The sequence below is a fragment of the Anabrus simplex genome, chromosome 6 (assembly GCF_040414725.1).
Source record: "Anabrus simplex isolate iqAnaSimp1 chromosome 6, ASM4041472v1, whole genome shotgun sequence".
Classification (NCBI taxonomy): domain Eukaryota; kingdom Metazoa; phylum Arthropoda; class Insecta; order Orthoptera; family Tettigoniidae; genus Anabrus; species Anabrus simplex.
Window position 1 is genome coordinate 321,834,110 of NC_090270.1, and position 19,417 is coordinate 321,853,526.

General features: G+C 40.8%; 1 protein-coding gene across 1 annotated transcript in view; it reads left to right on the forward strand.

The window, feature by feature from the left end:
* Ca-alpha1T (Ca[2+]-channel protein alpha[[1]] subunit T) overlaps window positions 1–19,417 on the forward strand; it is a 614,336-nt gene that overhangs the window by 300,705 nt on the left and 294,214 nt on the right. The window contains exons 11-12 of the mRNA XM_068228299.1: window positions 839–1,048; window positions 15,348–15,498. Of these exons, the coding sequence (XP_068084400.1) occupies window positions 839–1,048; window positions 15,348–15,498 (361 nt within the window). The remainder of the gene's footprint in view (window positions 1–838; window positions 1,049–15,347; window positions 15,499–19,417) is intronic.

Below are 19,417 nucleotides of genomic sequence, written 5' to 3' on the forward strand. Positions count from 1 at the left end.
AGGGTACCTATATAGAAAATAATAGGAATCATATATTGATTTTGTAGCAGTATGACGCTTTCCTACAAATGTGTAGCGTGCATTTGCAAGCATATGCTGAGTGATTAAATAACGAAATGAAATGGCGTATGGATTTTTATACTGTCGGGAGTGTCCGAGGACAAGTTCGGCTCGCCAGATGCAGGTCTTCTGATTTGACGCCCCCGGGCGTACCTTAACCCCCTGTGGGTGGGGGTAGTAAAATAACACCCACGGTATACCTTGCCTGTCGTAACAGGCGAATAAAACGGGTCCAAAGGCCTCGAACTCGGGAACGTGGGTTAGTGACCACGGAACCCTTAGCTGAGTTCTGGCATTGCTTCCACTTACTTGTGCCAGGCTCCTCACTTTCATCTATCCTATCCGATCTCTCTTGGTCAACTCTTGTTCTTTTCCGGTATTAGAGCATTCCAGGCTTAGGGAGTCTTTCATTTTTACGCCCTTCGTGGCCCTTGTCTTTCTTTGGCCGATACATTCATTTTCCGAAGTGTCTCATCAATGTTTTATAGAGGATGGTTAGCTAATTGTACTTCCTCTTAAATCAATAATTATCAACACTTTTCTGTACCTTAAAAACTATTTACGTTGTGAAACAAATTTTTTAAATCCACACGTATTACACAGTAATGGGCTTGATGAGATTTGAAAATTTTGAACATTAATCACTTCATTTTAAACAGATTACTCCTGCAATTTATTTGTCGGAAATACACTAGATGAGAGACATGTGCAAACGTTAAGAATCGATTGCTGATGCTTATTTACTCATTTAATTATGTATTTATTTGAGAACTCGCAGGGGAGCAGCATGTTGCTGAGCCCTCCTGGTAACGGACACCAGAGGCGGCGCAGTAGTGTGGTGTTCAACGAGGTGGTGGTCCTTCACGACGGGAACAGGGGTAGCGGTGAGGCGACGCGTAACGTCTGTTCCAGCGAGAAGATGACGCAGACTGGGGATGGCAACGTGTGGCCCGTCTCCCAGCAGCTGTCGATAGCCGCCCAGCAACAGGTAGGTAGCCTCGTTTAGAGTCCCTACAATATTCTCCCTTGCACACAAAATCGAAACTTGCGAACCACGAAATTCATAGTCATATGAATTTGCGTATACCCTAAGGAGTCTTCATGGATTTTATAAACATAGCAGGGTTTCAGTCAATATTCGAAATTATACACATTTCTCTCATGTATTATATTTTAACCACTTCTCTCAGAAGAAATACAGATTAATTATCAGAGCTCGGGAGATAGCGAAATTGATTTTTTTATCTGGATGGATATATCGAAGTGTAAAATATAGATAAATATACTTCCATACGTTTGGGAACTGTACGACCAGTATTATTTTATTTTGCATTTTCTCCTATTGACATAAATAAGTATTTCGGTTGGGGAATCGTCCAAAAAACTTTAAAACGTGACGCTATAAAATGTGTGGTATGAGTGTAACCATAGCAACCGTGCAGAAAGTGATGCAAGGTATGGATGGATGGTCAAACAATGTTACCTAGCAACCATGCAAGCTATGTCTTATGGCTGGTTGCCATCTAAAATTAGCTGCCGTTGATGGATGGCCATGACCGTGAAACATATTTATGAACATTTGAATTTCACAAAAGGAAAAGTGGGTTTTGTTTATCTTCCGTTGCCTATTTGAAAGTTTAATGCCTGTTTTTGTCTGTTTTGAATTGTTTTTTGGATATTTTCAGCTTTTATTTACATACTGAAGCTAATCAGTGGAAATAAAATAGAACATAATTCCAATGTATTATATTATATTATATTATATTATATTATATTATATTATATTATATTATATTATATTATATTATATTATATTATATTATATTATATTATATTATATTATATTATATTATATTATATTATATTATGCAATAAATAAAAAAGAGCATTGGCACAAACAATATTGTCTTATTACACAAATCTCTCCTGAAAATGTCACTCCACAAGCCAACTGGTAGAGAGGGTTGCCGGACCGTACCTGTTATATAAGATGAAGTGCTGAAATGTGATGCAGATATATATATGAAGTAGCCCACATTAATCCATTGTTATTACTATAGTGCCCATTTTCGTCATTTTTAAATATCTATCCTTGTTATTTCACTACCTAATTCATAAATTTTAAGGGCTTGTTTGCCTGTCTACTGTAGCCAAAATAAATGCCTGATCTTTCCTGCTCCAGTAATTATATTTATTTTTCAAATATCAATTCCCCCTTTTCTCCGTGACCAGTTTCACTAGACCAGGCAAATCTGTCCTTAAGATGAATCCACACTTTGCTGTTGTATGCCAGTTGCAAAGGACAGTTAGCACTGCCACAACTGGCGTATGGGACAATCCACATTAATTCGGACAAAAATCTTCAAAAAGAGAACTTGGATATTGTAAACTTCAAAAATTTTAAAATATCCTAAGAAAATCGTCAAAATCAATATTATATAAAATAAAAAATTGTTCTAACTATAATAACGTTCACAGAAAGAGTCGTTAAAATTATCGTATGATATTATTTTTCGTGAAAGGCTCCTTAGCTCAGGCAGCAGCGCGCCGGCCTCTTACCGCTGGGTACTATGGTTCAGATCCCGGTCACTCCATGTGAAATTTGTGGTGGACAAAGTGAAGGTGGGAGAGGTTTTTCTCCGGGTACTCCGATTTTGCTGGAGAGCAAAATTCTCTAGTATCATTTCATTTTATCTGTCAGGCATTAATCATTGCCCTAGTGGAGTGCGACAGACTTCGGCAGCTGGCACAATTCCTATCCTCACCGGTAGATGGGGACTTCATTCATTCTATCCCTGAACCAGTCAAATGACAGGGAAGAGGCTGTGGATATTTCGTTATTTTTCGTAACTTCTGAAGCTTATATTTCATTTATCCTTAGAGATAGAAATTTGAATAAGGTTTTATTTTCACATATAAAAGATTATTCATTATATGGACATCATGTGGGTTGTCCAAAATATAACTAGGGTAGCCATTAAAGGGTAATTTTATTGGTATAATGGAGGAAATATCTTAATACAAGAATGTTCAAACTGTTAAATAAATTTGTCTTGTAAAATTCATGGGTCGTAAATGAAATGATATAGAAATGAAAATTTAATAAAGTATTGTGATTGAGAAAATTTTTGAAGTTGCATAATTGCTTTCATATTAATTGTGTTTATTCACTTGAAATGTGTCGCGTTCTCTTGGAAAAAAAATTGTTTATCGTATTACAATTATTGAGAGATTAAAATCCCAGAACAAACACGCAGCTACCGCTGTTGAATGGACAGTGCAGCACATGCTCAACTGAAGTGCGCAGACTGTAGTTCGTGAGTTTATGGCGTGAGTTTCGAAAGCTGAACAAATATGTTCGCTTTCATGCAATTACAGGAAGACCCCTTAAAAATTCTAAATGCAGTCCGTTTCCTGTTTGAAGAGGAAACCCTAGTGACATTCCTTTTTCTAACGTGGGGAAGAAGGTAATTAATGGCGTGTGGACGTGTGGCCTCCGAAGAGGCATGGTGCAAGTATTTCGAGCTGTATAAGAGAGCTGCGCGTCTATGAAGATGTGGCCCTACCTGTGATGAATTCTAATGATGAAGACGTCACACACATACAACCAGCCCCCGAGCCATCGGAATTAACCGATGAAGGTTAAAATCCCAACCCTGCCTGGAATCGAACCCGGGATCAAAGGTTAACACGCTAACTATTTAGCCACGAAGCCGGACGGGAGAAAGGTAAAATTTACAGAGACATTTTTGTTTGTTTGGGGGGCGAAACATTCCTTCCATGATCACTTCTCACATATTTAGGAGCACTGTGTTTAAGCCTTTGTACCATTTATTTGGTAAAATAATTACAGAATATAGTAAAATATTATATGAGCAATAAAAAGAGAGTTATCGAGTTCATAAAAGCTGGAATGTGTATAATTCAGCCTAAGGTTGTAAAAAGAGACTAAGGTAAAAATATGACATGATACAGAAATCCGAGCCCTGTGAGATCAGGAAACATTATTGCACTGAAGAAAGAAATGCACATTCTAGTGTGTAGTAATACACTTTTTGATACCATGAGCACTTAACCATAATATTTAGTTAAAAGTAATAGACATAGTATATTTATTTTGATTAATTGAAGGAAATAACTGACCAAATGGTTCTCCTATACAGGGTGCCCTTGAGAAAGGTTCCAATATATGTAGAGGAGGCAGCACGTAACAAACGAAGGGAGAAAGGTCCTATAAACATAGGTCGCAAACCCAGCATGTTCGGAGTTACGGCCCTCTACCACTAACATCAATGAACACGATGTTGCAATAATTTATTGAGGGACGTATGTTACAAAAGATAGAAATACATTCCTACCTAATCATTGGTCGTAAACGGCTGCAGGTGTGATTCACGAATTATGGGTCACCGCCCCTTTTCATCGTAGCGTTAGGCAACGCCTAACACGGTTCTTCCAAGGGCGATGGATTGTTGGCGGAGCATCAATATCTTGGCCTGCCCGTTCACCTGAACTTAACCTTTTAGATCTTTGGCCCTCGAGACATGGTGTATGCTATCCTCATAAATGATATGGATACACTACGGGAACGCGTGTCCAGTGCCTGTGATGCTAGCCACAGGTGTTCCAATGAATTCGTGATTCAGTGCGGTGTAGGGCGGAAGCCTGCATTACAATAGATGGCGGTCACGTCGAGGATATGTTGTGAAGAGTACATCAAAGGCACTGTAATCATTGGCGGTAATTAATGGACATTTTCTCTTTCGTTTGTTGCGTGCTGCACCCTCTGTAATTATTGGAACGTATTTCGTGGACAACCTGTATATTTTCATTCTCAGATTTACAATGTATTTTTTTCTCTATGTTCTTGATGTAGAGACTGGGTGGTAGCAAAGCAAGCTACCATGGTATTATTTCAAGGTATCTCCCTGGTATACGTCTGGAGAGAGTGTCAGAAAGTGCAACAAGCCCCACTAGCGATGAGATGTCAGACAATGGAGCACCCTCATTGGATGATCCTCTCTTGGTTGGTAGCATTTCTTATGTTGCTGTACGGCACCGTTGGGTGCTGGTGGTAGCACCTAGTTTGCACCGTTTGTCACTCTTGCACAGTGCAACATTCCGCACGTCAACTTACACACAAGCACGTTGTGTGGCATGTGTCACCAAATAAAAGAAACAGCGTGACTTTTTAGATGCAAACGCTGAAAAAAAATTCCTCCACGATTTATTCACCTTCAATTGAGAAAGCTACCTTCAACCTCTAAAACCGCCGATCAAAGTTATGAATACAGTGGCACAAGCTGGTGAAGAAAACGGGACGGCAAAGCGGGTGTATAATTCCTCCATATAATGTAAATTCACAAGACTTTGCTTCGGCATACACTGTTTAATACATTATTAACGCAAATACAGTAAGCTCGTAGTTGTAACTTACTATTGATTTCGTGACTTTTGCATGCAATCTAAGCCACTTGGGATTTGATTTTTCATTTCAAACATCCTATATGCATTGTCTGAAAGTCGAACCGTGGTCGCATTTATGAGAAAGCAGTGTCAATAAATTTAACTCAGCTATCAGTCCTAGGTACAGCATTATCACTTTTTTAAATCCGTTTTGGCCAGGTAGGGGCCACGTTATTTCGATTGCTTTTTTTTACGTTTGCTCAGTACTCCTGCATACTTTCTCGGTATATTTATTTATTTATTTATTTATTTATTTATTTATTTATTTATTTATTTATTTATTTATTTATTTATTTATTTATTTATTTAATACACTGCCTATAATGATAGGTTCTATTCATCCGACAAATCATGTTGTTGTTGTTTGAGTCATCAGTCCATAGACTGGTTTGAGGCAGCTCTCCATGCCACCCTATCCTGTGCTAATCTTTTCATTTCTCCGTAACTATTGCATCCTATCTGCTCTAATCTGCTTGTTATATTCATGCCTTGATCTACCCCTACCGTTCTTACCACCTACACTTCCTTCAAACACCAACTGAACAAGTCCTGGGTGTCTTAAGATGTGCCCTATCATTCTATCTCTTCTTTTCGTCAAATTTAGCCAGATCGATCTCCTCCCACCATTTCGATTCAGTATCTCTTCATTCGTGATTCGATCTATCCACCTCACCTTCAGCATTCTTCTCTAACACCACATTTCAAAAGCTTCTATTCTCTTTCTTTCTGAGCTAGTTATCGTCCATGTTTCACTTCCATACAATGCCACGCTCCACACAAAAGTCTTCAAAAACATCTTTCTAACACCTATATAAATGTTTGAGGTAAGCAAATTTCTTTTCTTAAGAAAGCTCTTCCTTGCTTGTGCTAGTCTGCATTTTATCCGACAAATCATAGCAATCCAATTTTCACGTTGAAGAAAAAATCAGTATGTTTAGTTACGATTTCAGTGTATTCCCGCATTTACAATATCAAGTGATTCAAAAATTAATCCACGTATTCATTGGGGTAGTGCTCAACCATCACTGAAAATCTCTTGGCGGTCTATTTTGAGTTGTGTAGCTCATTACGACTGACGACGGTTCAGTTACTGAAACATTAAATGGATGCCTGTAACGAGGCTGGAAAGATATTCCAAATGTTTCGATTACTTTCGCTCATATAATCCTAAAGTTACGCCTAACTAATTCATATGGCTTTGGCGTTGTATAGAGTGTAAGACCCTCCTCCAAACAGCAACTTAAAAGAGTGTCCCCACATAAATATTGTGAGAAATGAAAAAAATCATGGTTCTACTCAATTGCCAATATGGTTCCGACATTGAAATCCATTGAGAGAAATGCATTTAATTTTCATCTGCCTGGAGTTGCAGGTGACCGTCTAAAATACGAAACATAGAATTAACGCAATATTAAATGGTTACTATTCGATATTAAATCATCTTAACGCGTCAATAAGTACGAAAGCTGTAAATAATCTAGCAGCAACGTAGTCCAGACACTCGCAGATCAGGCATGCGCAAATAGGACATGGGAACCGCCAGGTGGCGCTATTGTCCATGTATAGTGTGCATTTGACGGGCATGCAGTTGGGAGTGTTGTTGCCGTTTGGGTGGCGTTGAAGTGAAGAGTGTCGATTTCCCCTCTCTAAAGCATGTTTTCAAAAGTGATCAGCGTTCGTTCGTGGATTAAAATCGAGGTTGATCGTGGCAAAAATGCATCAGAATGTTATGGAGGATTACGTAAAGCCTGTGGCGAGAAGACATTACCGTATAGGACGGTTGCACGATGGGTCAAGGCTTTTCGTGAGGGTCGGAATGTGACTGCGGATGTTTATTATTATTATTATTATTATTATTATTATTATTATTATTATTATTATTATTATTATTATTATTATTATTAACAAACACATCGCAATTGGGAAATATCCCGATCGCAATGATCACTTACTTTAGTGTGATAACAAAGTAAAGTTGAAATATAATTACCCAATAACAACAAGAGTACAGCGAGCAATTCCATAGAAAGAAAGTATTACAAGAAATACTACTAGTTTATCATCTTAAATCCAGCATCATCATATACAAATTAACACACAACTTAAGTGTTTCCAGTGCTTAACACTACGGCTTACAATACTATAGGTTGAGCTTACTACATGGCACGCGGCTGTGAGCTTGCATCCGAGAGATAGCGGGTTCGAATCCCACTATCGGCAGCCCTGAAGATGGTTTTCCGTGATTTCTCATTTTCACACCACGCAAATCTGGGGCTGTACCTTAATTAAGCCCACGGCCACTTTCTTCCAACTCCTAGGCCTTTCCTATCCCATCGTTGCCATAAGACCTATCTGTGTCGGTGCGACGTCATGCCAACAGCAAAAAAAAAAAATCTGTGTCGGTACGATGTAAAGCCACTAGCAAATAAATATACCTAAAGAGCTACCTACTAGCTTAACTTTACAAAACCGGCATACACAAAGTCATACGTATCTTAAGCATTTCAAAGTTTTACACTGTATCAAAAGTAGATTGAGTCCGCCTCTGTGGTGTAGTGGTTAGTGTGATCTGCCACCCCTGGAGGCCCGGGTTCGATTCCCGGCTCGGCCACGAAATTTGAAAAGTGGTGTACTCAGCCTGGGAAGGTCAAATGATTAGAGGTGGGTTCGATACTCACCTCAGCCATCCTGGAAGTGGTTTTCCGTGGTTTCACACTTCTCCTCCAGGCAAATGCCGGGGTGGTACCTAACTTAAGGTCACGGCCACTTCCTTCCCTCTTCTTTGTCTATCCCGTCCAATCTTCCCATCCCCCCACAAGGCCCCTGGTCAGCATAGCAGGTGAGGCTGCCTGGGAGATGTACTGGTCATTCTCCCCAGTTGTATCGCCTGACCCAATGTTTCACGCTCCAGGACACTGCCTTGAGGCGGAAGAGGTGGGATGCCTCGCTGAGTCCGGGGAAAAAAGCCAACCCTGGAGGGTAAACTGATTAAGCAGAAGAAGACTAAAGTAGATTGAGCAGTCCAATTACTAACTATTCTCTTCGAATTGTAAATACAGCATGTTCATGCACAAATTCACACATACCTCAAATAATTCAGATGATTTAATTGTACAATTTACAATGGTTTGAGCGTTACCGGGAGAGTTGGCCGTGCGCGTAGAGGCGCGCGGCTGTGAGCTTGCATCCGGGAGATAGTAGGTTCGAATCCCACTATCGGCAGCCCTGAAGATGGTTTTCCGTGGTTTCCCATTTTCAGACCAGGCAAATGCTGGGGCTGTACCTTAATTAAGGCCACGGCTGCTTCCTTCCAACTCCTAGGCCTTTCCTATCCTATCGTCGCCATAAGACCTATCTGTGTCGGTGCGACGTAAAACCCCTAGCAAAAAAAAAAGAGCGTTGCATTAAAACAGGAACCATCCGTCGCTCTCATCAACGGTTCCCAACGGCTTCCCGGTAAAAGGTAATAGACTTTACAGGTGACTACATTAAAGTAATATAATGAAACTCCACGAGTTAGTTCATTAAATATTGCGTTCTATCTATATTGCCACTACTTTATTGACAGCCCTCGTATTACTGAGTCCAAGCATAGTTGATCAACTGATGGGCTGAATGAGAGCTGAAAGTAGAGAAGGAGATACATAACGTGCTTTTTATTCTATCTAAGATCATGCTGCTGAGGACGTTGACAGGGGGACCTATTTCCATGAGTATCTTGTAGACCAGGGCCTCTCAAACTCCCAAAATCTCACGCGTGCAAACTGAGGCGCAAGGGCTCCGTGCAACTCGGCTTGACTCGGATGGTGTAGTGTGTTGAGAGCGACGAAGCGTTCGGTGGTAGACGGCTTGTTTATCAGTGAAATACATAAGCGCAAGACAACAACATAATAATGGAGCAACCTGTTTCGAAGGAAGCAAATAATTCCGAAAGTCTATTTCAATCGAACTGGGAACTTTCGTATTTGTTTCTCAGTCGTGGCGATGAAGCCAAATGCTTAATCTGTGGGACAATAATTACGTGATCATCAAAAAGATATATTTTTCAATACAAAGGCTTTGCTAGAATTCTACGAAAATTTGTCGAAGGAAAATTTTTCTAAGCTGCATCGAGAATCAGCTAAGTTCATGGTTCCACATACATATGTCAAATGTTTTTTTCTGTTTTGAGTTGTACGAAAATTAGATTGCGTGCGAGTATTTCTGATCGTAATTTAAAGAACGCTCTCAGAATTGCTGTCAGCCGATCCGTTGTTCCAGATATTACTGCTATAATTGCAAAGAAAAAGGAAAAGAAGAGCTAGAGAAGACAATTGTCTGCTCAAACCATATTGAAAGACGAATTTTTACACCGGTAACATTCTCCCATACAACTGAGTGTCTCCGCTTACCGCACAGAAACATTTCCAAGTGAGGGGAAAATCAGTGGGAAAGGTGAAGAAGGCGGAGACAGGCCGAACGGGTGAGAGAGATGTAGGGAAAGTGGAGTGGTGGTTTGCACTCTGGTCTACCTAGTGAAGTCATCTCCTGCACCTTGCGCCGTGCCGTGCACTGCCGCATGCACCGTGAGAGGCCCTGACGAACTTACTTATGCCATCTCTGGCCCCGAAGAGTAAGCCATGAATTTTCCGCTTATTTAATGGGATTTTGTAATGCTGGCTGGCAGCTCTGTAGGGGTGGCTCGTATATCTCCTTCGCATCAGCCGTCTTTGCCTGTTCTATGCACGACTCAAACAGAACCGTCGAGTCTAACACGTAGGCCGTAGAGTGATAATGATTGACTGTAACAATATCACTCTCTAATCTGAGCCAGATTCTAAAATCATTATAGGCAGTTTAATAAGATAAATAAATACATAAAAAACAAACATTAGCCATTTTTTCGAATGCATTACCGCACTATGTAATGTGTAGTTCTTAGCATTTCACCTTTCGCGAAGAAATCTAATACATTGCGATCCCCAGTGAAGTTGCCGGTCATTACTTGGGCCGTGTCGGGCAAGTGGATGAAGCAATAGCCGCCTTACCCATATAGCTCGCCCAGTTGATGGCATGGTGTCAACTAGTCTGCGATAAGCTTCTGTACAGCGGACAAAATAATTGCTTCGTATGCAAAAGTAATTGATCGGTTCAGTACCTTTCATGGCTTCTGAATTGAATGTTGGACAGCGTACTTTCGGGTGTGTTAGATTTTTTAATGCAACTCACACAGAAATTTTGAAGATTCACGTGGCTAAATTGCAGAGAATGAACCGTAATATCAGCACAGGTTATATCCGACTCGTTGGCTGAATGGCCAGCGTACTGGCCTTCGGTTCAGAGGGTCCCGGGTTTGATTCCCGCCCGGGTCGGGACTTTTTTTACATTCGTTGGTTAATTCCAATGGCCCGGGGGTTGGGTGTTTGTGCTGTCCCCAACATCCCTGCAACTCACACACACCACGTAACACTATCCTACACCACAATAACCCGTAGTTACCTACACATGGCAGATGCCTTACAAATGCTGCACTCGGCTAGAAATAGCCACACGAAGAAAAACAATCACAGCGTAAAAGTTTTCTTCAAGCCGGGGAAGAGCATTTTCATCGCTTGTTGTAATAGGTTAAGTCTCTGTTCTTTAAATCTGTTTTTCAATCTAATTATCCATTCACTGAAGTTGATGGGTTTTCTAAGTGCTTACGGGAAACAGCGGGCGGCGGTGACCGTGGTCTCATTTACCGACATGCTCTATGCGGCATGGACGGCAACTCTGGCGGGACTCGCCCTGTGCTTGGCCCGCAAGTGGCCACGGCTGGTCCGTGGTCTGACAGCTCTGCACTCCGACCGGCCAACCAAGCAGAGGAGGGGTAACCACGGCTCTACCGTAGAAGCGTTGGTCCCCACTGTCGGCTGTTCTGAGAATGGCTTTCCGTGATTTTCCATTCTGCTCTACTAAGCAGAATGGTGGACAGTTCCTAGTATAGGCCTCGGCCGCCCACCCTCTCACCTTCAGCACACACTTCTTCTCCGATACAAACCTCATGGCCAGAGAGGCGGTGTCACCGTCTAGGAAGCCCGCCTTCCCTTTCAAGGGTGGAATTAAAACATTTAATAGTAGTACTAGTAATAGAAGTAATAGCAGCAGTAGTCGTCCTGTATATGAGGAGAAGTTTCTGTCTCGCCACAGCCTTCGTGGTGGCAGCTATGTGTATTAATGCTTCTGTCTGGAACTGCTCGGACAGCTGTAACGTTGCAGGGCATCGTTAGAGTGTTTGACCATTCCGATAACGAAAGGCTATTCCTGTCACATACCCACGTTTGAGTTTAGGTCCGTCGGCAAATACATATACATTTTACATCCTTTTTTTGTAAGATGTCCAGGATATATATTACTTCTGTTGGAAAGTCATTAGCAAACGGAAATCCAATGGACCTCTCTCTTCAGGTAGACTTTCACGTAATCAGATCTACTTCCCAACTGGAAGTGCATACATGAAGCGAGTCAGTGGCAAATATTAATTGTATATTTCAGAAACGAGTTGAGCTAGAATTATGAAACCTTACGCGTTTGTATTCCTTTGAAATAAACAGTATTCTATACAATTATATCGCTCTGTATAATAAACTATTTTATGACATTCAGAATTTTAATTGACAATGAAAATAATTTCTTGAAAATTACTCAATCTGCCTCGATACTTCGTATTCATTTACAAACTGTCGATTTATCCTCGGTTATGAGGAGTTTTAATAATAATGTGGTTAAGTATGCTGTGAAAATATTGGCAATATTTTCAAGTAGTTGCAGCTATTTTGTAGATTCTGACTTCGAGCAGCATGAGAACTCCCTCTGTGAACCTTTAAGTGCTGACACGCGATGTCAAATTTACCTGAATGAAATAATACATAATCGTATTATGTAGATACCTGTAAGTTAAATTAAATTCCTCAAAAATCATATTTCGATAAAAATAATGTTAAAACTGTTATAATTTTGTGATAAGCATGTTCCCAAATAAGATTGAATATTTTAACAGGAAATAAATAATGTTAAATATTTATAAATTTACCAGTAACTTTGACCAAAATGTATTTAGGTATTTATAATTAACAGAATATTTCTGTAGCATGTCACACCAATTCAACTGAAATTCGATCACAGTGATGCACACTAAATATAAATTTCTCTTGATGTTATTTGAGATGTATTTATTATAAATTAGCGCCCTCAGATAAGCCACCCTTGCCCACGCACGATGTAGGGCCTGTTCTATATGTCTTTTCTAAGACTTTTTTCATTTGTTAAGCCTAAATATTTACCTTGCTGGTCCGGGAAATGGGGACATTTTTGATAGTAACATGACCAAGTCATGATCTCAAAAAATTATGTGATATCCCGCGTCGTTTATCTTTTCATCAGCTGCTGAAGTTAGCCAATCAGATCGCTTCGCGGGCGAATTCAAATGGGCGGTGTTGCTAAATCTACACTCGCTTAAGATCGGCTTGAGAGCATCGATCGAATAAGGCTTGCTGTGATATGCGAGTCCAAGTCCAATGTATGCATGTCGCATGGCTTCTTAATGAACATTCTTGTAAATGACCAATCGCCTAGCAGCTACCAATACCGAGAAATCACCATCAAACACAGCACACTGTGGATTTTAGCCTGTGTCACCGTAGCGTTCTTGCTATGGCGCTATCTTCTTAGCTTGGAGATCCGTGTTTAAATCCCACCCCTGGAGAAGTTTTTTATTCGATTGGTGCTCTCAAGCCGATCATAATCCACCAGCAGATTTAGCAACACCGCAATGGCAAGTGATATCGTTTTATTTTCTTCAAACTATATATAATATAGTATTGAAAACATTATGTACATACATCTTACACTTTACGTCATTAGATTTTACATTTTATCAGTCTTTAGCAAATGTGCTGGCCGGTTGCGTTCATTTCCTGCAGCCCATTACATGATACCTAGGGGATGCCTGGCCGAGGCGGTAAACGCGTGCTCGTTTCACCCGGAAGGACGTGGGTTCGAATCCCCGTCAGGAGGTCGTAAAATTTAAGAAACGAGATTTCCACTTCCGGAGGTGCACATGGCCCTGAGGTTCACTCAACCTACACCAAAAATAAGTACCAGGTTAATTCCTGAGGGCAAAGGTGGCCGGGCGTAGAGCTAACCGCTCTACCCCATCAAGTGCCGAGGTTACGGATAGTGGGGGCCTTTACCTTCCACCCCTCCAAGGGCCTTCATGGCCTGTACCGAGATGACTTCGCTTTGCTTTGCTTTGCTTTGCATTACGTGATACCTAGGCATATGAGCATTAGAGAGTTGGTCATAATTTGAAAAAAAATTATATCCCGCATCCTTTAGCCTCCGTGGCTCAGGCGGCAGCGCGTCGGCCTCTCATCGCTGGATACCGCGGTTCAAATCCCGGGCACTCCATGTGAGATTTGTGCTGGACAAAGTAGAGGCGGGACAGGCTTTTCTGCGGGTACTCCCGTTTTCCCTGTGATCTTTCATTCCAGCTGCACTCTCCACTATCATTTCATATCATCTGTCAGTCATTAATCATTGCCCCAGAGGACTGCGACAGGCCTCGGCAGCCGGCACATTCCCTATCTTCGCCACAAATTGGGGGCTTCATTCATTCCATCCCTGACCCGGTCACTGACTGGAAAACAGGTTATAGGTTTTCATTTTCAATAATACTGTAATAATAATAATAATAATAATAATAATAATAATAATAATAATAATAATAATAATAATAATAATAATAATATTTTACGTCCCACTAACTACTTTTTGACAGTCCCCAGAGATGCCGAGGTGCCTGAGTTTTCACCCGAAGGAGTTGTTTTACGTGCTAGTAAATCTGCCGACAATAGGCAGGTGATCGGAATTACTTGTAACGATTACATTCCCAGTCATTTTTACTTGTAATCGTAACTTGTTACAAAATGTAACTTTTGCTTGTAATTTACTTGTTGAAATGAAATTGTAATCGTTACCTTCTAGTAACTGACGTACATCGCATGGAAGCAGAAACCTTAAAAAATAAATTATGATGAAGATAAATTTATCAGTTTTACTGCAGTAGAACCAGCAGCTTCACCAGTTCAGGATGAGGTACTTTGTTACCTGTCCAGTACTTCGAAAGAAATTCCAACGAATTTCTTGAAATCAAACACAGTTATTCCTTCAAGTGTGCCTGTAAGGTGTCTTTTCAGTAAATACAAAGATGTACTTTCCCCTTAAGATGTGGAGGACTAGCGATGGCAATTTTCAGAAAAAATTAACTTATTTTCAAAATAAATTTCAAATGCTAAAACTAATTAACTAAAATAAAAAATTTCGTAAAAATATCATTTATAAAATTCAAAAATAGCATGTTTAGTCTCGCCTTGTGATGATCACCACAATGTCTCTGCGCTAAGAAAAAAACCTACACACACGAAATGAAGTAATATATTCCTTTTCCTTGCAAGTCCTAGGCGAAAAACAGTGATTTCCTTAAGACTAACATTTTGTAAAGTAATTGTAATTGTAATTTTACTGATTATTCTTTTGTTGAAAAAGTAATTTACAATCCTAATTGAATAATGTATTTCTGAACTAACTGTAATCGAGCCCAGTTCCTTTTTTTTTATTCTACACTTCCCATTACTGCTGAAAATGCTACCGCAAGTCCGTGTTAGATGTCCTTGCTGTTTCAGCTAACTTTAATGGAATTAGTTGTTGGCTCATATACTTTTTTAATAAATTTCGAACCACAATCACGGTACATACTTCCCTCAAGAGTAGCTTAATAAGCCTTGTGTCCGCTATATTTACAGGCTGTAGATTGCAGCGCGCTTAACAGCTCTATGGTGGGTCCTGAAGCTATGACCTGCCAGGAACTGCTCGCTCTTAGTGGGGCCCTGAGTGCCGCCCTTCCCACTGGCCAACTCGCTCTCGACTCCTTCTTCTCGTCGCTCACAAAGGGAGGTAAGTAGAATAACGCTTTCAGACCACCTGATAAGACTAATATTTACTGTTGTGCTCGTGACTCCCACAAAAGAAGTAAACATACATTCATTGTCAATAGAGACTACGTATCGATAAGGAGTTGTTAGAATTGCATGTAAGTTAATACAGGTAATCTCAACGTTAATATAAGCAAGTAATTACAATATCAGAGCAGAAGGATGGTTCATTATGGAAAACTGAAAGCTTGATTCACGTGGCTTGTGGGTCCGCCTCAATCGGTCCTGTAGATCGTGTAAAGTCCTAGGCTGTTGAAGTTGTCCACACGTGTTCGATGGAAAATCGTGCAAGCCACAGAAGTGTGGCAGTGTTACGAACGGACTCGTGTGATATCCGCGCTGTGTGCGGCCGAGCATTATCCTGCTGGAAAGTGACCCTTAGGAGCGCTATCATGAAGGGCAGTCCATGTGGCCGCAGAATGGCCTGCACATATTGTTGTGCCATCGATGTCCCTCGTATCACTTCAAGGGGTGACCGACCCAGACCAGTAGACCAGCAGTGGGGCGGTGTGTCACACCAGAGCGAAGACAGGATGGAGGCGCTCACCATGAGGCCTCCAGGTACGTACACGGCTTTCATCAGTGCACAAAAAGAACATGGATTCATCACAAAAAGTCCATAGCAGTCCATGTTTGTAATTCACGACACCACTCTAAACGGTGACGACGATGGGTGGTTTCAATAGCAGCATGCTTGAAATGGGTACTCTGAGACTAAATTTTCTGCACCCAAACGGGTAGAAATGATTTGGGTGGACACAGAGTTATGTATAGGGCCAGGATTTTTATGCAGTAACCGCTTAGATTGCAAACTAATTTGGTAAGTACGAAGTGTCGGCCACCCGCTCTTCCACAATGTAGCAAGAGTAACATAAATTATAGGGGTTTTGATGGCCGTACCCCTATTGTTTATGCAAACCCCGTAGCATAGTCGTTGTGAAGGTAGACTATACTTGTTACTCGCTTCAGGAAGTTTGCATTCTAACCTATTACTGCATAAACATCCGGGCCCTAGGTTATGTAACTATAGTGCTGCATGTGCCTGAATGATCGACACCGTATCAGTTGGATCTGTTCGTACTTGTGACGATGAAACGATCCTCTCCTGGTGGTTAGTCGAGGACGTCTTGAGCCCGGTTACCGTGTGAGTGTGCCCTCACGTACACGCTAGTCACAATACGCCGTGACAATCTGTTCAAAGGACCTAGGTGACGGGTGATTTGCCGATACGATGATACAGCTTTGTGTAATCCAATAATGCATCCCTCTCAAACTCTGATAACCTGTAAAATGAGTGAAATCTCTTCGATTTGCTCGTAGAGGCATGTCCAGTGGTTGACGGGTTTCCGCAACCGGAAGCAGCGTTCTATAACTTGCGAGTAGCTTCTGGGAACCATTACATAGGCCGTGGGTGGCAATACGTTCATACCTTCCGGTGGCAACACTCCTCAGCTAATGGCATCACTACGCTAATCATTTTACCAACTACTTGAGATGTAACTGTATGCCGAGGTTTGTAGCAAAACGACGAATACTTCTTGTTGTATAACGTCTTTTTATAATGTGTGTATAAATTCCAGAAGAACGTATTTTTAAGATATGACCTATAGGTATGGAAGAGTCCAGAGGAATGCCTTGGTAAATAATTTCTCTCACGCTCAACAAGAAATAAAAATTTAAATTTAAAGACTCCCAAAGTCTTCCTTGTCTATATCGTTATAATATCGCTATAATGGCTATGTTCTATTTTAGCATAACTCCCTAAAATGCTATGATAAACGTATTATGCAAACCTAAAAATTAACGACGGTCCTGCTATTACACTCGAAGTATATCTCCAAGACAGCATTGGTGGTACGTTTGCAGATATTGTAAGCGTCTCCTGTCAGTATTCCATATCATACTTCTATAAATAAGTGTTGGTATTTTAAATGGAGGCCTATAGTTTGGTCTGTATACTGAGGTTATTGTTATACAAGATCGTTATGAAAATGAGGACTATTGAACTAGACAAATGATTGATTGAATGGGACATTAAATTTCAAGAAAATAGAATTCGGAGGATTAGAGTGGGTGAAGCATGTATCTGATCCTGTAGTGGTTACGAGTGCCTTTCGACTTTTGATTCCGAAAAAGTATGAGGCAAATTTGCCAAGTGTACAGACATAATTATAAATGTATTTATACAGAATGTCCTTTAAAGCAGAACATATGAGGAGAATAGTGGGTGTAAGCACAGTTTATTTAGACCGTTCTACGTTGAATGCTGTTTGAGAACAGATAGTGAATTTGACATCGACGCACAGTACCTACATCTGACCATGCTGTAAACAGTCCTGAGAAAGCAAACCCATTCCTGTAGTTGTGAGTCATCTGCAGGCTTCCTTTGCTATAATAAGTAAGACAAGCGGAGCCACTGCTTGACCGAGCACGTGCCAAGCCGCGTCCGTGTCACATCTCGGCTACAAGCATTGCAACTCCTCACTTTCATCGAAATTTCAATCAATCAAACAATCAATCAATCAATCTATCTATCAATCAATCAATCAATCAATACTGATCTGCATTTAGCGCAGTCGCCCAGGTGGCTGATTCCCTATCTGTTGTTTTCCTAGCCTTTTCTGAAATAATTTCAATGACATTGGAAATTTATTGAACATCTCCCTTGGTAAGTTATTTCAATCCCTAACTCCCCTTCCTATAAATGAATACATTGCCTCAATTTGTCCTCATGTATTCCAACTTTATCTTCATATTGTGATCTTTCCTACTATTAAAGACCCCACTCAAACTTATTCGTCTACTAATGTCATTCCACGACATTTCTCCGTTGACAGCTCGGAACATACCACTCAGTCGAGCAACTCATCTCCTTTCTCCCAGTTCTTCCCAGCCCAAACTTTGTAACATTTTTGTAACGCTACTCTTTTGTCGGATATCACCCAGAACGAATCGAGCTGCTTTTCTTTGGATTTTCTCCAGTTCTTGAATAAAGTAATCCTGGTGAGGGTCCCATACACTAGAACCATACTCTAGTTGGGGGTCTTACCAGAGACATATAAGTCCTCTCCTTTACATCCTTACTACAACCCCAAACACTCTCATAACCATGTGCAGAGATCTGTATCCTTTATTTAAAATCCCATTTATGTGATTACCCCAATGAAGATCTTTCCTTATATTAACACCCAGATACTTACAATGATCCCCAAAAGGAACTTTCACCCCATCAACGCAGTAATTAAAACTAAGAGGACTTTTCCTATTTGTGAAACTCAAAACCTGACTTTTAACCCCGTTCATCATCAAACCATTGCCTACTGTCCATCGCACAACATTATCGAGGTCATTTTGCAGTTGCTCACAATCTTGTAACTTATTTATTACTCTATAGAGAATAACATCATCCGCAGAAAGCATTACCTCTGATTCCACGCCATTACCGAACTCGATAGCTGCAGTCGCTTAAGTGCGGCCAGTATCCAGTATTCGGGAGATAGTAGGTTCGAACCCCACTATCGGCAGCCCTGAAGTTGGTTTTACGTGGTTTCCCATTTTCACACCAGGCGAATGCTGGGACTGTACTTAATTAAGGCCTCAGCCGCTTCCTTCCCACTCCAAGCCCTTTCCTGACTCATCGTCGCCATAAGGCCTATCTGTGTCGGTGCGACGTAAAGCAACTACGCAATACGATTCCACGCCTTTACTCAAATCATTTATATATATAAGAAAACATAAAGGTCCAATAATACTGTCTTGAGGAATTCCCCCCTTTATTATTACAGGGTCAGATAAATCTTCGCCTACTCTAATTCTCTGAGATCTATTTTCTAGAAATATAGCAACCCATTCAGTCACTCTTTTGTCTAGTCCAATTGCAC